The sequence below is a fragment of the Giraffa tippelskirchi genome, chromosome 7, assembly GCF_054371585.1.
Source record: "Giraffa tippelskirchi isolate mGirTip1 chromosome 7, T2T-mGirTip1v1.2.pri, whole genome shotgun sequence".
In the NCBI taxonomy this organism is placed as follows: domain Eukaryota; kingdom Metazoa; phylum Chordata; class Mammalia; order Artiodactyla; family Giraffidae; genus Giraffa; species Giraffa tippelskirchi.
The window spans coordinates 63,809,162-63,832,998 of NC_137281.1; the positions used below are offsets into that span (position 1 = coordinate 63,809,162).

Here is a 23,837-nt window from a genome sequence, read left to right on the forward strand (position 1 = left end):
CTTCCTTTGGAACTTGGGGGCCCTCTACTCCCCACTTGCACACCACAGACCTTTGCTGAGGATTGTGGGGACCCTCACTCAGTTTGTAGCACGTTGTAGCCATCCCTGTCCTCTCAATACCTCCCTTGCCACTCAGCTTGTGAGCTCCTTTGGAGCAGCGTGGCCCACCTGGCTGCAACGGAAGAGACACAGCTGACAGGGAAACAACAGCTTAGATCTGACAGCCGGAAAGCTCTGTCAAAAGGGACCTCCCTCTTCACACCGTAGAGGCTGTAGGAGCCGCCAGGGTTTGGGAACCAGTGCTGGGGCCAAAATGACTCCACAGCTGTTTTCCTTCCTGGGGAGGGTTCTGGCTCCAGTGGGAATGGCTCAAGTCTCCTAAGGTTCTGAAAGCCCACTGTGTGCAGATTCACGGTACACAGAGAGGAGAAGGTGGAGTCCTGCCCTGGAGGTGGGCACAGCTCACGGATGAGCCAGGCAGGCAGGCAGGCAGGCAGGGCATGAGAACACCTGAGCTGCCTTCATGAGTGAACGGTGTGGGGGCAGAGGAAGAGAAGCCGGTCTGCTCCCTCATGTGGTGCCCAGGGCAGGTTGTCCCCAGAGGAAACCCTTACGACGGTGAGGACTATCACTGCTGTTTCCCAAGGGGTTCCGTCGGTGCGTGTCTTCCCCGGAGCGGTCAGGCCGTCTCTAAAGTACACTGGCCATGGGCATTGCCTCTCCTTGGAACTTCCCATGTGTTTCTCTTTTTTATGGAACAGTGATTTTTCTAGAGGGGTTCTGGGCCACAAGGTTGTTGGGTCATTTTCTAGCCTTCTGTCGTGAAGAACGCTTTCCTGGGCGTTGGGGTGGTTTGTTGTTCCAGCTCCCTTTCTTGGCTTCTTTTGGGAGCTGGTGCAACAAGAGGAGCTCAGCCTCTGCCTTCTGGCTGAGATGTCACCCTTCAAACAGCAATGCCTGCCTGGAGATAATGATGGCATTTGCCAAAAGGGCTTCGTTTGGCACATGATATCTTGAAAGGACGTACACCGTCCTTTCAGCTATCAAAGGCTAGTTCAAATGACATAAAAATGAGAACTCTCCAATGGAGTCTTACAGTAGGTGGAGAGTCCGAAAAAAACTCCTTCAGTCATTTCACTGAGAGTCATTGATTGGGGACACCAAGAATATAGGAAGGAATGCAGAAAGAAAAGGTGAAATTGTGTTCAGGATCGGGGGGAGGGATGAACAGGGCGTGCTTGCCTTGAATCCAGGCTTTGTTGGGGGGTGGGGCATAAAGATCGAACGGGTCTGAAACTACAAAGTGGTGATGGTAACACAGTATCACCAGAGTTACACAACAGTGTTCCCAAATTGCAACAATGATGAAAAAGTTTACTAATCCCAACTTAACCAAGAGAAATACAGGAAACCATACAAAAAATGAAACATCACCAGAAAGGTGGAAACAAACCAAATGCAAAGCAGTTCAGGGGAAAGGAACTCCATGTCCCCTGGGGGCAGACGGAGTTGCCGGCCTCCACGGTGAGCAGACAGGGATGGAGGCTGCAGAGCCGACCGCTCCCCTGGACGTGGTGTTTCCGGCAAGGGCTCTGGGTCTCTGTCCAGAGCGGGGGCTCGTTCTTCCTGCAGGGGCGGGTGAGTCATCGTCGGCGTCTGGGTGTTGCGCGGGAGCCAGGGCAGGCTCTCCCTGCCGAGGCGGTGACTCCTCCTCTGCCTCGGGTTCTCCTGCCAAAGCCCGAGCAGGTACAGGTGCACGTGGAGGTGGAGGTTCTGGCTGAGGGGGTGGGACATCAGTGCCTGGGGCTGGGGGTCCTGCAGGCACGGAGATCCGATCTGCCCGGTGTGCTGGCCAGTACCCAGCTGGCCTGGTGTCTCTGCGAGGGCAAGTCTCGGTTCTCCATCTGGCCTCGGTGGATCCCTGGGTCCTGCACCTGGAGCCACCACCTCTGTAGGGACAGGTCTGGGAAGTAGAGCCTGGTTCCAGTTGGAGGCCAGTGCTAGAGCCGGGGGAGAAGCAAAGTTTGCCCACAGGCCAGCCTTGGCATGTGCGTATCCCGGGACAGAAAGCTTCCAAGAGATTCCCAAAGAATACCCCGGGTCGGATGTCTTTTGGGACTGAAGTGTGCAAGATGGGGGTGGGGGTGTGAGGCCAGCGCTTGCTGCAGGCCCAGCAGCATCTTTCGGGGACTCGTCCCTGTGTAGCTCAGCACCCCCTCCCCACACACTCCCGTGCACCAGCCCCAGCGTCCTCACCTCTGTGCTCTGGCGTGCTGGGCTCCAGGTCCTCCTGCTGCCTCAGAGGCCGGGGTTCTCGGGACTCTGGGTCGGAGCCGGGTGTGCTGAGCTCCGTGGCAGCCTCAGACTGGGCCGCCGGGTGTATCCTGGGCGGTGTCTCGGCAGCAGGCCTTCCCCGCCTCCGCTTCGCCCCCGGTGGGGCTGATGCCTCCGTGGGCACGCTCACCTGGAGCCTGCACTGGGCCTCACGGGCGGGGGGGTGGTGCTCCGACCCCTCCCTCCGGGAGGTGGACGGGGTGTCCCCGTCCTCGGCCTCATCACGTGGGAAGCTCTGCAACGACAGTGACCGTCAGCCAGCCGTGCTGGGAGTTTTCCGAGCTGGGCCTGGCCAGTGGAGCCGCTGCTTCTGCCTGCTCGAACTTCTCTTCCCAGAAGGGTCAGAGACGTGTGTCTGCTCAGATCCCCACCCGGGAGGAAAGAGACCCACCTGAGGGTGTGAGGTCAGCCTGGGCGGCCGGCGCTGCCCGCACTCTCCCCATCCCACCCAGCCTGCTCTCCCCTGGGGTGTGGACACAACTTGTCCACAGGCTTCTGACCCCACATCCGCCTGGGCTTCCTTGAGGGAGACACACCCCGAGAAACCCGCATCCACACACACAGGCAAAGGACCCGGTGTTTCCGGGTGGCATGGGAGAGGTGGCCTGGCCCCGCCTGGGGCTCCCCGTGTTACCTTTCTGTTTCTCCGGGCAAAGGGCCAGAGGCCTCTCGGGGGTGCCCTGAGCCAACGTCGACAGGGTGCCCACGCACACTGCCTGTGAGCTTTCCTGAGGCCCCGGCCTCTGGGCAGGGGCAAACAGCAGAACATCCTGGCAGCAAGTGATCTGGCTGGGGGCTCCTCTCCGCTCTGGAGGCCTGGATACCCGGGTTGCGGGTTCTGTTGGGTTCTGTTGCCGGCAGGTGACATCATTTCCTGGGGTTCGTGCTGAGGTCCCTTCCCCAAAACTTCCCAAGGGAATCTCTGGGTTTCTGACTGCTCGACCACCCCCCTTAGGCCATGTGCAGGCACAGTGACAGCCACACAGCCCAGCCCACAGCCCTGGGGAGGCCTGGGTGCAGCCAGGGCCTGAGCTCCGAGGACCCCGCTGCTCTCAGACCAGGCTCCTTCTTCTCATAAGTGGTGTGGCCCTGGACAAGCATATGCCCCTCAGGGTTTCCCCAGTCTCTCCATCTGCAGAGTGGGGGTCATTCTCCCATCTGTTTCCTAGGTCTGTCGGCCTACGAGCAGCTCCATGCCTCTCCACCTGGGGCCGATATCACGTGGAGCTTGTGCGCTGAGACTTCAGAAAGAAAGACGCCATCCAGGGCTGACACAGCACAGAATGGGGCAGAACGAGGCCTGGATGCGCCGTGGTACCCAGGAAAAGGCACTCCCCCTCCTGACTGTTTTGAGACCCCGCATGCAAGTTGGAGGACCGAAAGGAAGACTCGAAGGTCTCCCTCTCTTATAGAAAAGAGTAGCCAACTTTCTGGTCCTCTGTTTCCATTGAGATTCTGTTCAAGTGTCCCAGCTCGGCTTCTGCGGGTGGCTGAGCTTCTAATGGCTCCCTGCGTTCTTGTCTTTTCCTCTCCAAACCTTCCGTCCTTTTCCCCCTTCTGGGGTGGATGGGCGCTGTCATTGCTTCTACCTTCGAGACAGATTGATGAAAAGTCTGGACCATCGACTCCTTTCCTCTCTTTGGTTCCGTGTCTCTCTCTGGCTGTGTCCCTCTCTTTTCCTTTCTCGATTCAGTCTGTGCCTTCCTCTTTCTCTCTCGTGTGTGGATGGATGGATGCTAGGAATGCCCATGTATATGATTAGATGAGGGTTATGTTTTAGGGATAGGTTAGAGGGAGAGAAAGGCTTTAGGTCGGAGTTGGTCATGGGGGAAGGGTCAAGGGTGGTGGTGGTGTTTCTTGGAATCTGAGTGCTGTGCATTCTTCGTCTCTTTCCATATGAACCCCTTCTCAGATACACCACTTGCAAGGAGTCTCTCATGTTCCGTTTCCTATCTTTTGCATTTGTGAATGCTTAGCTTCTCTGTTGTGAAGAGGTTCCATTGGATGGAAACCCATTGGTGTACTTGGTTTCCCTCTTCCCCTTACTTGAAGAGACCCATTTCTACCTCCGCCCAGCAAATGGCAAGGAGACTCTGATGTTAAGGAGCCTTTGACCTACGCTTCTTTCTAGCTATCTCATGACATCAGTCTTTAGGGTGAGGTTTTTCCCCGATATTGAGGTGGTGTGAGATCAAAACCAATAGCGTTCTTCAGATGTAGCTGTCTGGTTTTCCCATGGACATTGATTGAAGAGGCTTTCTTGTTCCCATTTGGATATTCTCCCCTTCTGTGTCAGAGATGAGTTGACCATGGATGCCGGGGTTTGTTTCTGGACCCTCAACTTTATTCCATCGATCTGGATCTGTGTGTGTTGTTGTATTCCCAATAGCATACCGTCCTGCTGCTGCCGCTGCGGCTAAGTCACTTCAGTCGTGTCTGACTCTGCGCGACCCCATGGCCTGCAGCCTACCAGGCTCCTCCGTCCAGGGCATTTTCCAGGCAAGAGTACTGGAGTGGGTCGCCATCGCCTTCTCCGATACTCTCCTGAGGATCCTAGTTTGGTCGTCTGATTTCCTTTCACACAACCTTGGATGTCCGTATCGGGGCTTTTTCGTCGGATTGTATTGACAATTTAGGCTCTTTTCTGTTTCCGTAACCCCTTTTGCAATTCTTTGTTCGGTGCGAAAATGCATTGGCATTTTGGGAGGAATAGCATCGAAGCTGTGGATTGCCTTGTGGGGCTGTGACATCATTTTCCCAATAGGAATTCTTTCAAGCCCTGAGCACAGCTTCTCTTTCCAGTGATTGGTGTGGGCTTGATCTTCTTTCTTCCATCTCTCGCCGTTTTGTGAGAACAGGTCCTTCCTTCCCTTCTGGGTTAGATGGACTCGTGGGTATCACTTCAGTGAATGGCATTGTCAGTGGGGGTGATAATTCCCTTCTCATTGGAAGACTTTGCTGTGAGTATTAGAAGTGCAAGTGATTTCTCTTCCCCTTCCTCCCTGTCCATCTCTCAGAGCCACCGGGAAACAGAGGCCTCATCCAGGGTCACACAGGCCTGAGGGAGTGCAACTAGACTGTTGTTTCTTCAGGCCCTCAGTGCTGGACATCATCCGGGATACTCTGTGTGTGTCTTCCTCAGTCTGGTGTCCCTTCAGACCTTTCCCTAGTTTTCACAGGCTTGTTGTGTTGGTGTTCTTTGTCTGTTTGGAGACACGTCCTTGAGAAGCTTTGTGTTTCCACTCATTCGTCTCGCGATGTATGACCTGTCTTTTGCTTTTGTAATGAGGTCTTTCCCACAGTAGATATCTTTGATTTTGCAAAGTCCACTGTATTCTCTGGGTTGTTTTGTGGACTGCCTTTTAGTTTTGTGTGTGAAGACTCAAAGCACGTGTCCGGTTTCTGCTCATTGTTCTTCTAGATTTGTGACAAGTTTTCATGGAAACTTTGTCTAGGGATAACTGGAAGTGAACTCGGTGTAAGGTGTCAAGCCTCCATCTCCATTCATGTCATGCCCTGCAGTTTCCAATTCCCTGTTCCTGAGTGGTTTTGGAGACCTTGTGGGAAGTTTGGTTGCATCGGAGTTTGCATTTCCACCTTGAGTAGATTCACACTGTTCTGCCCTCAGGGACACTGTCAAGGGGGAGTGAGGAGCAGCCTGCACTTCCAGCAGTGACCACACGGTGGGGCGAGTGCTGCTCTCCCCTCTGGGAGCCCCAGGCCACAGGCATCCCAGTGAGGAGCCAGCTCTGTGCTCAGCTGAAAGGAGTTAGTCTCTCAGGAGCCTCTGAGCCCTTGCCTTTGGATCACCCAGGGTGGGCATTTACTGTGACAGAAAAAAATTGCCCTGAATTCCATGGACGGAAGAGCCTGGCTGTGTAGAGTTCGTGAGTTGCCGTGAATCAGACACAACTGAGGACACAAAAACTCAATAGACTAAAACACTTTTTGGGGGTGGGGGGAGTGAAAGGGGGTGATGTGGGGTTTTTTTGTCTTATATAATAGCCAAGGGAAATCTAGTTTAAACCTAAATTCACATAGATGGGAAAGGTATAGCTCTCCGTCACCCTATTAAAACAAAAAAAAAAAAAACGACTTAACTTTTCTGAAAGTTTATTTAGTAGCTTCCTTGAGCAGTTCATTGTGAAGCTTTTTTTTTTTTTTTCTGTGACATTGGCCTCATTAAAAAGTACGGTTTGCCTTTACTGGATAATTTTGTTCATTAGTTTGTTAGGGAATCTTGGTAATATTTGAGTTTCCTGGGGAGCATGGTCACATGACCTGGCCCTGGCCAATCGGTGCGTTCCACCTCCCTGGCCACTGTGATTGGCTCCGGACTGGGGCAGTGCCCAATCGGGGCCCAGGGCCGGGCCTGACGTTGGAAGCCAGGGGAAGACGAGCTCTCGTCCTGCTGGGGTAGGGGAAGGGGTGGGGCCGGGGGAGGTCAGGCTCCAGCAGTGGGAGGGGCTTGAGGTCCGCCTGCGGCAGTTGGTGACCTTCCTGCTCCCCTCAGGGCAGAGCCGCCGGCCTGAGAATGAGGGTGCTGCTGAGCCCAGGGGCTGGGATGGCCCGTTGCTGCTGTGGTCCCAGAGCTCCACCCGAGACCTGAGGGAGGCCGTCTGCCCGTGAGTCCTCTCCCGCTTGTCTGTCAGCTTGTTTGAAGCATGCTGGGTTTTCTGCCCAGCTGGCTAAGGGGAGTCCCTGGAAATGCAAGGGTGTGGGTTTTGGCAGACTTCAGGGAAGACATGCCAGATGAGCCTGGGAGACTCCAGCTTAATCTGGATTCAGGAGATATCTCTTCGGGCCAGCTAGTAATTGTAGGATAAGCCTAATGAGTCTTCACAGGATGAAGAGAGTAACGTGCCAAGGTAGCAATCGATGTCCTCCTTCGAGAGGATGAAGCTGGTGCTCAGAGAAGGGGGGAACTTGGCCACAGCAAGGAGGTGTGCACCCAGACAGAACCCCCAGATCCGGCCATTTGAGCTCAGGGAGGCCACTGGTGTGGCTTGTCCCTGTGGCAGGGGCCGAGGCACGCAGCCCACCCTGATTCCTGCGGGGGCCTGACTTGGGAAGTGCCATCTGGTAGCTTTGAGACTCACCAAACCAAATTGCACTGGAGAGGGGAAGGACACCTTCCTTCATCCACCCCCCACCCCCGCCGGATTCCCACATACCCTGACCCCTTTCTCTGGATTTCGGAGCCATTTCCAGAGTCCCGCTCATATGACCTCATTCGAAGTGCACTGTGGACGAGCTGCCATCTGCAGCTGCTACCACAGCAGCCAAGGGCTTTAGCTCCCGAGTACCTCCCTTCCTTTGGAACTTGGGGGCCCTCTACTCCCCACTTGCACACCACAGACCTTTGCTGAGGATTGTGGGGACCCTCACTCAGTTTGTAGCACGTTGTAGCCATCCCTGTCCTCTCAATACCTCCCTTGCCACTCAGCTTGTGAGCTCCTTTGGAGCAGCGTGGCCCACCTGGCTGCAACGGAAGAGACACAGCTGACAGGGAAACAACAGCTTAGATCTGACAGCCGGAAAGCTCTGTCAAAAGGGACCTCCCTCTTCACACCGTAGAAGCTGTAGGAGCCGCCAGGGTTTGGGAACCAGTGCTGGGGCCAAAATGACTCCACAGCTGTTTTCCTTCCTGGGGAGGGTTCTGGCTCCAGTGGGAATGGCTCAAGTCTCCTAAGGTTCTGAAAGCCCACTGTGTGCAGATTCACGGTACACAGAGAGGAGAAGGTGGAGTCCTGCCCTGGAGGTGGGCACAGCTCACGGATGAGCCAGGCAGGCAGGCAGGCAGGCAGGGCATGAGAACACCTGAGCTGCCTTCATGAGTGAACGGTGTGGGGGCAGAGGAAGAGAAGCCGGTCTGCTCCCTCATGTGGTGCCCAGGGCAGGTTGTCCCCAGAGGAAACCCTTACGACGGTGAGGACTATCACTGCTGTTTCCCAAGGGGTTCCGTCGGTGCGTGTCTTCCCCGGAGCGGTCAGGCCGTCTCTAAAGTACACTGGCCATGGGCATTGCCTCTCCTTGGAACTTCCCATGTGTTTCTCTTTTTTATGGAACAGTGATTTTTCTAGAGGGGTTCTGGGCCACAAGGTTGTTGGGTCATTTTCTAGCCTTCTGTCGTGAAGAACGCTTTCCTGGGCGTTGGGGTGGTTTGTTGTTCCAGCTCCCTTTCTTGGCTTCTTTTGGGAGCTGGTGCAACAAGAGGAGCTCAGCCTCTGCCTTCTGGCTGAGATGTCACCCTTCAAACAGCAATGCCTGCCTGGAGATAATGATGGCATTTGCCAAAAGGGCTTCGTTTGGCACATGATATCTTGAAAGGACGTACACCGTCCTTTCAGCTATCAAAGGCTAGTTCAAATGACATAAAAATGAGAACTCTCCAATGGAGTCTTACAGTAGGTGGAGAGTCCGAAAAAAACTCCTTCAGTCATTTCACTGAGAGTCATTGATTGGGGACACCAAGAATATAGGAAGGAATGCAGAAAGAAAAGGTGAAATTGTGTTCAGGATCGGGGGGAGGGATGAACAGGGCGTGCTTGCCTTGAATCCAGGCTTTGTTGGGGGGTGGGGCATAAAGATCGAACGGGTCTGAAACTACAAAGTGGTGATGGTAACACAGTATCACCAGAGTTACACAACAGTGTTCCCAAATTGCAACAATGATGAAAAAGTTTACTAATCCCAACTTAACCAAGAGAAATACAGGAAACCATACAAAAAATGAAACATCACCAGAAAGGTGGAAACAAACCAAATGCAAAGCAGTTCAGGGGAAAGGAACTCCATGTCCCCTGGGGGCAGACGGAGTTGCCGGCCTCCACGGTGAGCAGACAGGGATGGAGGCTGCAGAGCCGACCGCTCCCCTGGACGTGGTGTTTCCGGCAAGGGCTCTGGGTCTCTGTCCAGAGCGGGGGCTCGTTCTTCCTGCAGGGGCGGGTGAGTCATCGTCGGCGTCTGGGTGTTGCGCGGGAGCCAGGGCAGGCTCTCCCTGCCGAGGCGGTGACTCCTCCTCTGCCTCGGGTTCTCCTGCCAAAGCCCGAGCAGGTACAGGTGCACGTGGAGGTGGAGGTTCTGGCTGAGGGGGTGGGACATCAGTGCCTGGGGCTGGGGGTCCTGCAGGCACGGAGATCCGATCTGCCCGGTGTGCTGGCCAGTACCCAGCTGGCCTGGTGTCTCTGCGAGGGCAAGTCTCGGTTCTCCATCTGGCCTCGGTGGATCCCTGGGTCCTGCACCTGGAGCCACCACCTCTGTAGGGACAGGTCTGGGAAGTAGAGCCTGGTTCCAGTTGGAGGCCAGTGCTAGAGCCGGGGGAGAAGCAAAGTTTGCCCACAGGCCAGCCTTGGCATGTGCGTATCCCGGGACAGAAAGCTTCCAAGAGATTCCCAAAGAATACCCCGGGTCGGATGTCTTTTGGGACTGAAGTGTGCAAGATGGGGGTGGGGGTGTGAGGCCAGCGCTTGCTGCAGGCCCAGCAGCATCTTTCGGGGACTCGTCCCTGTGTAGCTCAGCACCCCCTCCCCACACACTCCCGTGCACCAGCCCCAGCGTCCTCACCTCTGTGCTCTGGCGTGCTGGGCTCCAGGTCCTCCTGCTGCCTCAGAGGCCGGGGTTCTCGGGACTCTGGGTCGGAGCCGGGTGTGCTGAGCTCCGTGGCAGCCTCAGACTGGGCCGCCGGGTGTATCCTGGGCGGTGTCTCGGCAGCAGGCCTTCCCCGCCTCCGCTTCGCCCCCGGTGGGGCTGATGCCTCCGTGGGCACGCTCACCTGGAGCCTGCACTGGGCCTCACGGGCGGGGGGGTGGTGCTCCGACCCCTCCCTCCGGGAGGTGGACGGGGTGTCCCCGTCCTCGGCCTCATCACGTGGGAAGCTCTGCAACGACAGTGACCGTCAGCCAGCCGTGCTGGGAGTTTTCCGAGCTGGGCCTGGCCAGTGGAGCCGCTGCTTCTGCCTGCTCGAACTTCTCTTCCCAGAAGGGTCAGAGACGTGTGTCTGCTCAGATCCCCACCCGGGAGGAAAGAGACCCACCTGAGGGTGTGAGGTCAGCCTGGGCGGCCGGCGCTGCCCGCACTCTCCCCATCCCACCCAGCCTGCTCTCCCCTGGGGTGTGGACACAACTTGTCCACAGGCTTCTGACCCCACATCCGCCTGGGCTTCCTTGAGGGAGACACACCCCGAGAAACCCGCATCCACACACACAGGCAAAGGACCCGGTGTTTCCGGGTGGCATGGGAGAGGTGGCCTGGCCCCGCCTGGGGCTCCCCGTGTTACCTTTCTGTTTCTCCGGGCAAAGGGCCAGAGGCCTCTCGGGGGTGCCCTGAGCCAACGTCGACAGGGTGCCCACGCACACTGCCTGTGAGCTTTCCTGAGGCCCCGGCCTCTGGGCAGGGGCAAACAGCATAACATCCTGGCAGCAAGTGATCTGGCTGGGGGCTCCTCTCCGCTCTGGAGGCCTGGATACCCGGGTTGCGGGTTCTGTTGGGTTCTGTTGCCGGCAGGTGACATCATTTCCTGGGGTTCGTGCTGAGGTCCCTTCCCCAAAACTTCCCAAGGGAATCTCTGGGTTTCTGACTGCTCGACCACCCCCCTTAGGCCATGTGCAGGCACAGTGACAGCCACACAGCCCAGCCCACAGCCCTGGGGAGGCCTGGGTGCAGCCAGGGCCTGAGCTCCGAGGACCCCGCTGCTCTCAGACCAGGCTCCTTCTTCTCATAAGTGGTGTGGCCCTGGACAAGCATATGCCCCTCAGGGTTTCCCCAGTCTCTCCATCTGCAGAGTGGGGGTCATTCTCCCATCTGTTTCCTAGGTCTGTCGGCCTACGAGCAGCTCCATGCCTCTCCACCTGGGGCCGATATCACGTGGAGCTTGTGCGCTGAGACTTCAGAAAGAAAGACGCCATCCAGGGCTGACACAGCACAGAATGGGGCAGAACGAGGCCTGGATGCGCCGTGGTACCCAGGAAAAGGCACTCCCCCTCCTGACTGTTTTGAGACCCCGCATGCAAGTTGGAGGACCGAAAGGAAGACTCGAAGGTCTCCCTCTCTTATAGAAAAGAGTAGCCAACTTTCTGGTCCTCTGTTTCCATTGAGATTCTGTTCAAGTGTCCCAGCTCGGCTTCTGCGGGTGGCTGAGCTTCTAATGGCTCCCTGCGTTCTTGTCTTTTCCTCTCCAAACCTTCCGTCCTTTTCCCCCTTCTGGGGTGGATGGGCGCTGTCATTGCTTCTACCTTCGAGACAGATTGATGAAAAGTCTGGACCATCGACTCCTTTCCTCTCTTTGGTTCCGTGTCTCTCTCTGGCTGTGTCCCTCTCTTTTCCTTTCTCGATTCAGTCTGTGCCTTCCTCTTTCTCTCTCGTGTGTGGATGGATGGATGCTAGGAATGCCCATGTATATGATTAGATGAGGGTTATGTTTTAGGGATAGGTTAGAGGGAGAGAAAGGCTTTAGGTCGGAGTTGGTCATGGGGGAAGGGTCAAGGGTGGTGGTGGTGTTTCTTGGAATCTGAGTGCTGTGCATTCTTTGTCTCTTTCCATATGAACCCCTTCTCAGATACACCACTTGCAAGGAGTCTCTCATGTTCCGTTTCCTATCTTTTGCATTTGTGAATGCTTAGCTTCTCTGTTGTGAAGAGGTTCCATTGGATGGAAACCCATTGGTGTACTTGGTTTCCCTCTTCCCCTTACTTGAAGAGACCCATTTCTACCTCCGCCCAGCAAATGGCAAGGAGACTCTGATGTTAAGGAGCCTTTGACCTACGCTTCTTTCTAGCTATCTCATGACATCAGTCTTTAGGGTGAGGTTTTTCCCCGATATTGAGGTGGTGTGAGATCAAAACCAATAGCGTTCTTCAGATGTAGCTGTCTGGTTTTCCCATGGACATTGATTGAAGAGGCTTTCTTGTTCCCATTTGGATATTCTCCCCTTCTGTGTCAGAGATGAGTTGACCCTGGATGCCAGGGTTTGTTTCTGGACCCTCAACTTTATTCCATCGATCTGGATCTGTGTGTGTTGTTGTATTCCCAATAGCATACCGTCCTGCTGCTGCCGCTGCGGCTAAGTCACTTCAGTCGTGTCTGACTCTGCGCGACCCCATGGCCTGCAGCCTACCAGGCTCCTCCGTCCAGGGCATTTTCCAGGCAAGAGTACTGGAGTGGGTCGCCATCGCCTTCTCCGATACTCTCCTGAGGATCCTAGTTTGGTCGTCTGATTTCCTTTCACACAACCTTGGATGTCCGTATCGGGGCTTTTTCGTCGGATTGTATTGACAATTTAGGCTCTTTTCTGTTTCCGTAACCCCTTTTGCAATTCTTTGTTCGGTGCGAAAATGCATTGGCATTTTGGGAGGAATAGCATCGAAGCTGTGGATTGCCTTGTGGGGCTGTGACATCATTTTCCCAATAGGAATTCTTTCAAGCCCTGAGCACAGCTTCTCTTTCCAGTGATTGGTGTGGGCTTGATCTTCTTTCTTCCATCTCTCGCCGTTTTGTGAGAACAGGTCCTTCCTTCCCTTCTGGGTTAGATGGACTCGTGGGTATCACTTCAGTGAATGGCATTGTCAGTGGGGGTGATAATTCCCTTCTCATTGGAAGACTTTGCTGTGAGTATTAGAAGTGCAAGTGATTTCTCTTCCCCTTCCTCCCTGTCCATCTCTCAGAGCCACCGGGAAACAGAGGCCTCATCCAGGGTCACACAGGCCTGAGGGAGTGCAACTAGACTGTTGTTTCTTCAGGCCCTCAGTGCTGGACATCATCCGGGATACTCTGTGTGTGTCTTCCTCAGTCTGGTGTCCCTTCAGACCTTTCCCTAGTTTTCACAGGCTTGTTGTGTTGGTGTTCTTTGTCTGTTTGGAGACACGTCCTTGAGAAGCTTTGTGTTTCCACTCATTCGTCTCGCGATGTATGACCTGTCTTTTGCTTTTGTAATGAGGTCTTTCCCACAGTAGATATCTTTGATTTTGCAAAGTCCACTGTATTCTCTGGGTTGTTTTGTGGACTGCCTTTTAGTTTTGTGTGTGAAGACTCAAAGCACGTGTCCGGTTTCTGCTCATTGTTCTTCTAGATTTGTGACAAGTTTTCATGGAAACTTTGTCTAGGGATAACTGGAAGTGAACTCGGTGTAAGGTGTCAAGCCTCCATCTCCATTCATGTCATGCCCTGCAGTTTCCAATTCCCTGTTCCTGAGTGGTTTTGGAGACCTTGTGGGAAGTTTGGTTGCATCGGAGTTTGCATTTCCACCTTGAGTAGATTCACACTGTTCTGCCCTCAGGGACACTGTCAAGGGGGAGTGAGGAGCAGCCTGCACTTCCAGCAGTGACCACACGGTGGGGCGAGTGCTGCTCTCCCCTCTGGGAGCCCCAGGCCACAGGCATCCCAGTGAGGAGCCAGCTCTGTGCTCAGCTGAAAGGAGTTAGTCTCTCAGGAGCCTCTGAGCCCTTGCCTTTGGATCACCCAGGGTGGGCATTTACTGTGACAGAAAAAAATTGCCCTGAATTCCATGGACGGAAGAGCCTGGCTGTGTAGAGTTCGTGAGTTGCCGTGAATCAGACACAACTGAGGACACAAAAACTCAATAGACTAAAACACTTTTTGGGGGTGGGGGGAGTGAAAGGGGGTGATGTGGGGTTTTTTTGTCTTATATAATAGCCAAGGGAAATCTAGTTTAAACCTAAATTCACATAGATGGGAAAGGTATAGCTCTCCGTCACCCTATTAAAACAAAAAAAAAAAAAACGACTTAACTTTTCTGAAAGTTTATTTAGTAGCTTCCTTGAGCAGTTCATTGTGAAGCTTTTTTTTTTTTTTTCTGTGACATTGGCCTCATTAAAAAGTACGGTTTGCCTTTACTGGATAATTTTGTTCATTAGTTTGTTAGGGAATCTTGGTAATATTTGAGTTTCCTGGGGAGCATGGTCACATGACCTGGCCCTGGCCAATCGGTGCGTTCCACCTCCCTGGCCACTGTGATTGGCTCCGGACTGGGGCAGTGCCCAATCGGGGCCCAGGGCCGGGCCTGACGTTGGAAGCCAGGGGAAGACGAGCTCTCGTCCTGCTGGGGTAGGGGAAGGGGTGGGGCCGGGGGAGGTCAGGCTCCAGCAGTGGGAGGGGCTTGAGGTCCGCCTGCGGCAGTTGGTGACCTTCCTGCTCCCCTCAGGGCAGAGCCGCCGGCCTGAGAATGAGGGTGCTGCTGAGCCCAGGGGCTGGGATGGCCCGTTGCTGCTGTGGTCCCAGAGCTCCACCCGAGACCTGAGGGAGGCCGTCTGCCCGTGAGTCCTCTCCCGCTTGTCTGTCAGCTTGTTTGAAGCATGCTGGGTTTTCTGCCCAGCTGGCTAAGGGGAGTCCCTGGAAATGCAAGGGTGTGGGTTTTGGCAGACTTCAGGGAAGACATGCCAGATGAGCCTGGGAGACTCCAGCTTAATCTGGATTCAGGAGATATCTCTTCGGGCCAGCTAGTAATTGTAGGATAAGCCTAATGAGTCTTCACAGGATGAAGAGAGTAACGTGCCAAGGTAGCAATCGATGTCCTCCTTCGAGAGGATGAAGCTGGTGCTCAGAGAAGGGGGGAACTTGGCCACAGCAAGGAGGTGTGCACCCAGACAGAACCCCCAGATCCGGCCATTTGAGCTCAGGGAGGCCACTGGTGTGGCTTGTCCCTGTGGCAGGGGCCGAGGCACGCAGCCCACCCTGATTCCTGCGGGGGCCTGACTTGGGAAGTGCCATCTGGTAGCTTTGAGACTCACCAAACCAAATTGCACTGGAGAGGGGAAGGACACCTTCCTTCATCCACCCCCCACCCCCGCCGGATTCCCACATACCCTGACCCCTTTCTCTGGATTTCGGAGCCATTTCCAGAGTCCCGCTCATATGACCTCATTCGAAGTGCACTGTGGACGAGCTGCCATCTGCAGCTGCTACCACAGCAGCCAAGGGCTTTAGCTCCCGAGTACCTCCCTTCCTTTGGAACTTGGGGGCCCTCTACTCCCCACTTGCACACCACAGACCTTTGCTGAGGATTGTGGGGACCCTCACTCAGTTTGTAGCACGTTGTAGCCATCCCTGTCCTCTCAATACCTCCCTTGCCACTCAGCTTGTGAGCTCCTTTGGAGCAGCGTGGCCCACCTGGCTGCAACGGAAGAGACACAGCTGACAGGGAAACAACAGCTTAGATCTGACAGCCGGAAAGCTCTGTCAAAAGGGACCTCCCTCTTCACACCGTAGAAGCTGTAGGAGCCGCCAGGGTTTGGGAACCAGTGCTGGGGCCAAAATGACTCCACAGCTGTTTTCCTTCCTGGGGAGGGTTCTGGCTCCAGTGGGAATGGCTCAAGTCTCCTAAGGTTCTGAAAGCCCACTGTGTGCAGATTCACGGTACACAGAGAGGAGAAGGTGGAGTCCTGCCCTGGAGGTGGGCACAGCTCACGGATGAGCCAGGCAGGCAGGCAGGCAGGCAGGGCATGAGAACACCTGAGCTGCCTTCATGAGTGAACGGTGTGGGGGCAGAGGAAGAGAAGCCGGTCTGCTCCCTCATGTGGTGCCCAGGGCAGGTTGTCCCCAGAGGAAACCCTTACGACGGTGAGGACTATCACTGCTGTTTCCCAAGGGGTTCCGTCGGTGCGTGTCTTCCCCGGAGCGGTCAGGCCGTCTCTAAAGTACACTGGCCATGGGCATTGCCTCTCCTTGGAACTTCCCATGTGTTTCTCTTTTTTATGGAACAGTGATTTTTCTAGAGGGGTTCTGGGCCACAAGGTTGTTGGGTCATTTTCTAGCCTTCTGTCGTGAAGAACGCTTTCCTGGGCGTTGGGGTGGTTTGTTGTTCCAGCTCCCTTTCTTGGCTTCTTTTGGGAGCTGGTGCAACAAGAGGAGCTCAGCCTCTGCCTTCTGGCTGAGATGTCACCCTTCAAACAGCAATGCCTGCCTGGAGATAATGATGGCATTTGCCAAAAGGGCTTCGTTTGGCACATGATATCTTGAAAGGACGTACACCGTCCTTTCAGCTATCAAAGGCTAGTTCAAATGACATAAAAATGAGAACTCTCCAATGGAGTCTTACAGTAGGTGGAGAGTCCGAAAAAAACTCCTTCAGTCATTTCACTGAGAGTCATTGATTGGGGACACCAAGAATATAGGAAGGAATGCAGAAAGAAAAGGTGAAATTGTGTTCAGGATCGGGGGGAGGGATGAACAGGGCGTGCTTGCCTTGAATCCAGGCTTTGTTGGGGGGTGGGGCATAAAGATCGAACGGGTCTGAAACTACAAAGTGGTGATGGTAACACAGTATCACCAGAGTTACACAACAGTGTTCCCAAATTGCAACAATGATGAAAAAGTTTACTAATCCCAACTTAACCAAGAGAAATACAGGAAACCATACAAAAAATGAAACATCACCAGAAAGGTGGAAACAAACCAAATGCAAAGCAGTTCAGGGGAAAGGAACTCCATGTCCCCTGGGGGCAGACGGAGTTGCCGGCCTCCACGGTGAGCAGACAGGGATGGAGGCTGCAGAGCCGACCGCTCCCCTGGACGTGGTGTTTCCGGCAAGGGCTCTGGGTCTCTGTCCAGAGCGGGGGCTCGTTCTTCCTGCAGGGGCGGGTGAGTCATCGTCGGCGTCTGGGTGTTGCGCGGGAGCCAGGGCAGGCTCTCCCTGCCGAGGCGGTGACTCCTCCTCTGCCTCGGGTTCTCCTGCCAAAGCCCGAGCAGGTACAGGTGCACGTGGAGGTGGAGGTTCTGGCTGAGGGGGTGGGACATCAGTGCCTGGGGCTGGGGGTCCTGCAGGCACGGAGATCCGATCTGCCCGGTGTGCTGGCCAGTACCCAGCTGGCCTGGTGTCTCTGCGAGGGCAAGTCTCGGTTCTCCATCTGGCCTCGGTGGATCCCTGGGTCCTGCACCTGGAGCCACCACCTCTGTAGGGACAGGTCTGGGAAGTAGAGCCTGGTTCCAGTTGGAGGCCAGTGCTAGAGCCGGGGGAGAAGCAAAGTTTGCCCACAGGCCAGCCTTGGCATGTGCGTATCCCGGGACAGAAAGCTTCCAAGAGATTCCCAAAGAATACCCCGGGTCGGATGTCTTTTGGGACTGAAGTGTGCAAGATGGGGGTGGGGGTGTGAGGCCAGCGCTTGCTGCAGGCCCAGCAGCATCTTTCGGGGACTCGTCCCTGTGTAGCTCAGCACCCCCTCCCCACACACTCCCGTGCACCAGCCCCAGCGTCCTCACCTCTGTGCTCTGGCGTGCTGGGCTCCAGGTCCTCCTGCTGCCTCAGAGGCCGGGGTTCTCGGGACTCTGGGTCGGAGCCGGGTGTGCTGAGCTCCGTGGCAGCCTCAGACTGGGCCGCCGGGTGTATCCTGGGCGGTGTCTCGGCAGCAGGCCTTCCCCGCCTCCGCTTCGCCCCCGGTGGGGCTGATGCCTCCGTGGGCACGCTCACCTGGAGCCTGCACTGGGCCTCACGGGCGGGGGGGTGGTGCTCCGACCCCTCCCTCCGGGAGGTGGACGGGGTGTCCCCGTCCTCGGCCTCATCACGTGGGAAGCTCTGCAACGACAGTGACCGTCAGCCAGCCGTGCTGGGAGTTTTCCGAGCTGGGCCTGGCCAGTGGAGCCGCTGCTTCTGCCTGCTCGAACTTCTCTTCCCAGAAGGGTCAGAGACGTGTGTCTGCTCAGATCCCCACCCGGGAGGAAAGAGACCCACCTGAGGGTGTGAGGTCAGCCTGGGCGGCCGGCGCTGCCCGCACTCTCCCCATCCCACCCAGCCTGCTCTCCCCTGGGGTGTGGACACAACTTGTCCACAGGCTTCTGACCCCACATCCGCCTGGGCTTCCTTGAGGGAGACACACCCCGAGAAACCCGCATCCACACACACAGGCAAAGGACCCGGTGTTTCCGGGTGGCATGGGAGAGGTGGCCTGGCCCCGCCTGGGGCTCCCCGTGTTACCTTTCTGTTTCTCCGGGCAAAGGGCCAGAGGCCTCTCGGGGGTGCCCTGAGCCAACGTCGACAGGGTGCCCACGCACACTGCCTGTGAGCTTTCCTGAGGCCCCGGCCTCTGGGCAGGGGCAAACAGCATAACATCCTGGCAGCAAGTGATCTGGCTGGGGGCTCCTCTCCGCTCTGGAGGCCTGGATACCCGGGTTGCGGGTTCTGTTGGGTTCTGTTGCCGGCAGGTGACATCATTTCCTGGGGTTCGTGCTGAGGTCCCTTCCCCAAAACTTCCCAAGGGAATCTCTGGGTTTCTGACTGCTCGACCACCCCCCTTAGGCCATGTGCAGGCACAGTGACAGCCACACAGCCCAGCCCACAGCCCTGGGGAGGCCTGGGTGCAGCCAGGGCCTGAGCTCCGAGGACCCCGCTGCTCTCAGACCAGGCTCCTTCTTCTCATAAGTGGTGTGGCCCTGGACAAGCATATGCCCCTCAGGGTTTCCCCAGTCTCTCCATCTGCAGAGTGGGGGTCATTCTCCCATCTGTTTCCTAGGTCTGTCGGCCTACGAGCAGCTCCATGCCTCTCCACCTGGGGCCGATATCACGTGGAGCTTGTGCGCTGAGACTTCAGAAAGAAAGACGCCATCCAGGGCTGACACAGCACAGAATGGGGCAGAACGAGGCCTGGATGCGCCGTGGTACCCAGGAAAAGGCACTCCCCCTCCTGACTGTTTTGAGACCCCGCATGCAAGTTGGAGGACCGAAAGGAAGACTCGAAGGTCTCCCTCTCTTATAGAAAAGAGTAGCCAACTTTCTGGTCCTCTGTTTCCATTGAGATTCTGTTCAAGTGTCCCAGCTCGGCTTCTGCGGGTGGCTGAGCTTCTAATGGCTCCCTGCGTTCTTGTCTTTTCCTCTCCAAACCTTCCGTCCTTTTCCCCCTTCTGGGGTGGATGGGCGCTGTCATTGCTTCTACCTTCGAGACAGATTGATGAAAAGTCTGGACCATCGACTCCTTTCCTCTCTTTGGTTCCGTGTCTCTCTCTGGCTGTGTCCCTCTCTTTTCCTTTCTCGATTCAGTCTGTGCCTTCCTCTTTCTCTCTCGTGTGTGGATGGATGGATGCTAGGAATGCCCATGTATATGATTAGATGAGGGTTATGTTTTAGGGATAGGTTAGAGGGAGAGAAAGGCTTTAGGTCGGAGTTGGTCATGGGGGAAGGGTCAAGGGTGGTGGTGGTGTTTCTTGGAATCTGAGTGCTGTGCATTCTTCGTCTCTTTCCATATGAACCCCTTCTCAGATACACCACTTGCAAGGAGTCTCTCATGTTCCGTTTCCTATCTTTTGCATTTGTGAATGCTTAGCTTCTCTGTTGTGAAGAGGTTCCATTGGATGGAAACCCATTGGTGTACTTGGTTTCCCTCTTCCCCTTACTTGAAGAGACCCATTTCTACCTCCGCCCAGCAAATGGCAAGGAGACTCTGATGTTAAGGAGCCTTTGACCTACGCTTCTTTCTAGCTATCTCATGACATCAGTCTTTAGGGTGAGGTTTTTCCCCGATATTGAGGTGGTGTGAGATCAAAACCAATAGCGTTCTTCAGATGTAGCTGTCTGGTTTTCCCATGGACATTGATTGAAGAGGCTTTCTTGTTCCCATTTGGATATTCTCCCCTTCTGTGTCAGAGATGAGTTGACCCTGGATGCCAGGGTTTGTTTCTGGACCCTCAACTTTATTCCATCGATCTGGATCTGTGTGTGTTGTTGTATTCCCAATAGCATACCGTCCTGCTGCTGCCGCTGCGGCTAAGTCACTTCAGTCGTGTCTGACTCTGCGCGACCCCATGGCCTGCAGCCTACCAGGCTCCTCCGTCCAGGGCATTTTCCAGGCAAGAGTACTGGAGTGGGTCGCCATCGCCTTCTCCGATACTCTCCTGAGGATCCTAGTTTGGTCGTCTGATTTCCTTTCACACAACCTTGGATGTCCGTATCGGGGCTTTTTCGTCGGATTGTATTGACAATTTAGGCTCTTTTCTGTTTCCGTAACCCCTTTTGCAATTCTTTGTTCGGTGCGAAAATGCATTGGCATTTTGGGAGGAATAGCATCGAAGCTGTGGATTGCCTTGTGGGGCTGTGACATCATTTTCCCAATAGGAATTCTTTCAAGCCCTGAGCACAGCTTCTCTTTCCAGTGATTGGTGTGGGCTTGATCTTCTTTCTTCCATCTCTCGCCGTTTTGTGAGAACAGGTCCTTCCTTCCCTTCTGGGTTAGATGGACTCGTGGGTATCACTTCAGTGAATGGCATTGTCAGTGGGGGTGATAATTCCCTTCTCATTGGAAGACTTTGCTGTGAGTATTAGAAGTGCAAGTGATTTCTCTTCCCCTTCCTCCCTGTCCATCTCTCAGAGCCACCGGGAAACAGAGGCCTCATCCAGGGTCACACAGGCCTGAGGGAGTGCAACTAGACTGTTGTTTCTTCAGGCCCTCAGTGCTGGACATCATCCGGGATACTCTGTGTGTGTCTTCCTCAGTCTGGTGTCCCTTCAGACCTTTCCCTAGTTTTCACAGGCTTGTTGTGTTGGTGTTCTTTGTCTGTTTGGAGACACGTCCTTGAGAAGCTTTGTGTTTCCACTCATTCGTCTCGCGATGTATGACCTGTCTTTTGCTTTTGTAATGAGGTCTTTCCCACAGTAGATATCTTTGATTTTGCAAAGTCCACTGTATTCTCTGGGTTGTTTTGTGGACTGCCTTTTAGTTTTGTGTGTGAAGACTCAAAGCACGTGTCCGGTTTCTGCTCATTGTTCTTCTAGATTTGTGACAAGTTTTCATGGAAACTTTGTCTAGGGATAACTGGAAGTGAACTCGGTGTAAGGTGTCAAGCCTCCATCTCCATTCATGTCATGCCCTGCAGTTTCCAATTCCCTGTTCCTGAGTGGTTTTGGAGACCTTGTGGGAAGTTTGGTTGCATCGGAGTTTGCATTTCCACCTTGAGTAGATTCACACTGTTCTGCCCTCAGGGACACTGTCAAGGGGGAGTGAGGAGCAGCCTGCACTTCCAGCAGTGACCACACGGTGGGGCGAGTGCTGCTCTCCCCTCTGGGAGCCCCAGGCCACAGGCATCCCAGTGAGGAGCCAGCTCTGTGCTCAGCTGAAAGGAGTTAGTCTCTCAGGAGCCTCTGAGCCCTTGCCTTTGGATCACCCAGGGTGGGCATTTACTGTGACAGAAAAAAATTGCCCTGAATTCCATGGACGGAAGAGCCTGGCTGTGTAGAGTTCGTGAGTTGCCGTGAATCAGACACAACTGAGGACACAAAAACTCAATAGACTAAAACACTTTTTGGGGGTGGGGGGAGTGAAAGGGGGTGATGTGGGGTTTTTTTGTCTTATATAATAGCCAAGGGAAATCTAGTTTAAACCTAAATTCACATAGATGGGAAAGGTATAGCTCTCCGTCACCCTATTAAAACAAAAAAAAAAAAAACGACTTAACTTTTCTGAAAGTTTATTTAGTAGCTTCCTTGAGCAGTTCATTGTGAAGCTTTTTTTTTTTTTTTCTGTGACATTGGCCTCATTAAAAAGTACGGTTTGCCTTTACTGGATAATTTTGTTCATTAGTTTGTTAGGGAATCTTGGTAATATTTGAGTTTCCTGGGGAGCATGGTCACATGACCTGGCCCTGGCCAATCGGTGCGTTCCACCTCCCTGGCCACTGTGATTGGCTCCGGACTGGGGCAGTGCCCAATCGGGGCCCAGGGCCGGGCCTGACGTTGGAAGCCAGGGGAAGACGAGCTCTCGTCCTGCTGGGGTAGGGGAAGGGGTGGGGCCGGGGGAGGTCAGGCTCCAGCAGTGGGAGGGGCTTGAGGTCCGCCTGCGGCAGTTGGTGACCTTCCTGCTCCCCTCAGGGCAGAGCCGCCGGCCTGAGAATGAGGGTGCTGCTGAGCCCAGGGGCTGGGATGGCCCGTTGCTGCTGTGGTCCCAGAGCTCCACCCGAGACCTGAGGGAGGCCGTCTGCCCGTGAGTCCTCTCCCGCTTGTCTGTCAGCTTGTTTGAAGCATGCTGGGTTTTCTGCCCAGCTGGCTAAGGGGAGTCCCTGGAAATGCAAGGGTGTGGGTTTTGGCAGACTTCAGGGAAGACATGCCAGATGAGCCTGGGAGACTCCAGCTTAATCTGGATTCAGGAGATATCTCTTCGGGCCAGCTAGTAATTGTAGGATAAGCCTAATGAGTCTTCACAGGATGAAGAGAGTAACGTGCCAAGGTAGCAATCGATGTCCTCCTTCGAGAGGATGAAGCTGGTGCTCAGAGAAGGGGGGAACTTGGCCACAGCAAGGAGGTGTGCACCCAGACAGAACCCCCAGATCCGGCCATTTGAGCTCAGGGAGGCCACTGGTGTGGCTTGTCCCTGTGGCAGGGGCCGAGGCACGCAGCCCACCCTGATTCCTGCGGGGGCCTGACTTGGGAAGTGCCATCTGGTAGCTTTGAGACTCACCAAACCAAATTGCACTGGAGAGGGGAAGGACACCTTCCTTCATCCACCCCCCACCCCCGCCGGATTCCCACATACCCTGACCCCTTTCTCTGGATTTCGGAGCCATTTCCAGAGTCCCGCTCATATGACCTCATTCGAAGTGCACTGTGGACGAGCTGCCATCTGCAGCTGCTACCACAGCAGCCAAGGGCTTTAGCTCCCGAGTACCTCCCTTCCTTTGGAACTTGGGGGCCCTCTACTCCCCACTTGCACACCACAGACCTTTGCTGAGGATTGTGGGGACCCTCACTCAGTTTGTAGCACGTTGTAGCCATCCCTGTCCTCTCAATACCTCCCTTGCCACTCAGCTTGTGAGCTCCTTTGGAGCAGCGTGGCCCACCTGGCTGCAACGGAAGAGACACAGCTGACAGGGAAACAACAGCTTAGATCTGACAGCCGGAAAGCTCTGTCAAAAGGGACCTCCCTCTTCACACCGTAGAAGCTGTAGGAGCCGCCAGGGTTTGGGAACCAGTGCTGGGGCCAAAATGACTCCACAGCTGTTTTCCTTCCTGGGGAGGGTTCTGGCTCCAGTGGGAATGGCTCAAGTCTCCTAAGGTTCTGAAAGCCCACTGTGTGCAGATTCACGGTACACAGAGAGGAGAAGGTGGAGTCCTGCCCTGGAGGTGGGCACAGCTCACGGATGAGCCAGGCAGGCAGGCAGGCAGGCAGGGCATGAGAACACCTGAGCTGCCTTCATGAGTGAACGGTGTGGGGGCAGAGGAAGAGAAGCCGGTCTGCTCCCTCATGTGGTGCCCAGGGCAGGTTGTCCCCAGAGGAAACCCTTACGACGGTGAGGACTATCACTGCTGTTTCCCAAGGGGTTCCGTCGGTGCGTGTCTTCCCCGGAGCGGTCAGGCCGTCTCTAAAGTACACTGGCCATGGGCATTGCCTCTCCTTGGAACTTCCCATGTGTTTCTCTTTTTTATGGAACAGTGATTTTTCTAGAGGGGTTCTGGGCCACAAGGTTGTTGGGTCATTTTCTAGCCTTCTGTCGTGAAGAACGCTTTCCTGGGCGTTGGGGTGGTTTGTTGTTCCAGCTCCCTTTCTTGGCTTCTTTTGGGAGCTGGTGCAACAAGA

General features: G+C 55.0%; 3 protein-coding genes and 1 long non-coding RNA gene across 7 annotated transcripts in view; 1 reads left to right on the top strand and 3 right to left on the bottom strand.

The window, feature by feature from the left end:
• LOC145513990 (uncharacterized) overlaps window positions 1–23,837 on the top strand; it is a 93,714-nt gene that overhangs the window by 23,752 nt on the left and 46,125 nt on the right. The window contains exons 5-7 of the long non-coding RNA XR_014059793.1: window positions 6,848–6,959; window positions 14,492–14,603; window positions 22,136–22,247. This is a non-coding gene — a long non-coding RNA (uncharacterized LOC145513990). The remainder of the gene's footprint in view (window positions 1–6,847; window positions 6,960–14,491; window positions 14,604–22,135; window positions 22,248–23,837) is intronic.
• LOC145513930 (uncharacterized) lies at window positions 1,354–3,144 on the bottom strand. Of its 2 annotated transcripts, none has more exons than XM_081510987.1 (3): window positions 2,969–3,144; window positions 2,257–2,569; window positions 1,354–1,949 (listed from the first exon to the last, which is right to left on the bottom strand). In XM_081510987.1, the coding sequence occupies exons 1-3, from the start codon at window positions 3,101–3,103 to the stop codon at window positions 1,378–1,380; spliced, it is 1,020 nt and encodes a 339-aa protein (XP_081367113.1). In that variant the 5' UTR covers window positions 3,104–3,144; the 3' UTR covers window positions 1,354–1,377. The 2 variants fall into 2 exon arrangements, with proteins under 2 accessions (XP_081367113.1, XP_081367112.1); XM_081510986.1 differs by having other exon boundaries at window positions 1,354–2,000.
• On the bottom strand, window positions 8,998–14,063 carry LOC145513936 (uncharacterized). Of its 2 annotated transcripts, none has more exons than XM_081511000.1 (3): window positions 10,613–14,063; window positions 9,901–10,213; window positions 8,998–9,593 (listed from the first exon to the last, which is right to left on the bottom strand). In XM_081511000.1, the coding sequence occupies exons 1-3, from the start codon at window positions 10,847–10,849 to the stop codon at window positions 9,022–9,024; spliced, it is 1,122 nt and encodes a 373-aa protein (XP_081367126.1). In that variant the 5' UTR covers window positions 10,850–14,063; the 3' UTR covers window positions 8,998–9,021. The 2 variants fall into 2 exon arrangements, with proteins under 2 accessions (XP_081367126.1, XP_081367125.1); XM_081510999.1 differs by having other exon boundaries at window positions 8,998–9,644.
• Window positions 16,642–21,709, bottom strand: LOC145513937 (uncharacterized). Of its 2 annotated transcripts, none has more exons than XM_081511003.1 (3): window positions 18,257–21,709; window positions 17,545–17,857; window positions 16,642–17,237 (listed from the first exon to the last, which is right to left on the bottom strand). In XM_081511003.1, the coding sequence occupies exons 1-3, from the start codon at window positions 18,491–18,493 to the stop codon at window positions 16,666–16,668; spliced, it is 1,122 nt and encodes a 373-aa protein (XP_081367129.1). In that variant the 5' UTR covers window positions 18,494–21,709; the 3' UTR covers window positions 16,642–16,665. The 2 variants fall into 2 exon arrangements, with proteins under 2 accessions (XP_081367129.1, XP_081367128.1); XM_081511002.1 differs by having other exon boundaries at window positions 16,642–17,288.

Excerpts from the sequence above, each read along its gene's own strand:
- LOC145513930 (XM_081510986.1), bottom strand. The coding sequence starts at position 3,103 with ATGTTCTGCTGTTTGCCCCTGCCCAGAGGCCGGGGCCTCAGGAAAGCT. Across the intron at positions 2,570-2,968 it reads TTGCCCGGAGAAACAGAAAG|AGCTTCCCACGTGATGAGGC; the intron begins GTAACACGGGGA and ends CTGTCGTTGCAG. Across the intron at positions 2,001-2,256 it reads CAGCACGCCAGAGCACAGAG|CACTGGCCTCCAACTGGAAC; the intron begins GTGAGGACGCTG and ends CCCCGGCTCTAG.
- LOC145513936 (XM_081510999.1), bottom strand. The coding sequence starts at position 10,849 with ATGATGTCACCTGCCGGCAACAGAACCCAACAGAACCCGCAACCCGGG. Across the intron at positions 10,214-10,612 it reads TTGCCCGGAGAAACAGAAAG|AGCTTCCCACGTGATGAGGC; the intron begins GTAACACGGGGA and ends CTGTCGTTGCAG. Across the intron at positions 9,645-9,900 it reads CAGCACGCCAGAGCACAGAG|CACTGGCCTCCAACTGGAAC; the intron begins GTGAGGACGCTG and ends CCCCGGCTCTAG.
- LOC145513937 (XM_081511002.1), bottom strand. The coding sequence starts at position 18,493 with ATGATGTCACCTGCCGGCAACAGAACCCAACAGAACCCGCAACCCGGG. Across the intron at positions 17,858-18,256 it reads TTGCCCGGAGAAACAGAAAG|AGCTTCCCACGTGATGAGGC; the intron begins GTAACACGGGGA and ends CTGTCGTTGCAG. Across the intron at positions 17,289-17,544 it reads CAGCACGCCAGAGCACAGAG|CACTGGCCTCCAACTGGAAC; the intron begins GTGAGGACGCTG and ends CCCCGGCTCTAG.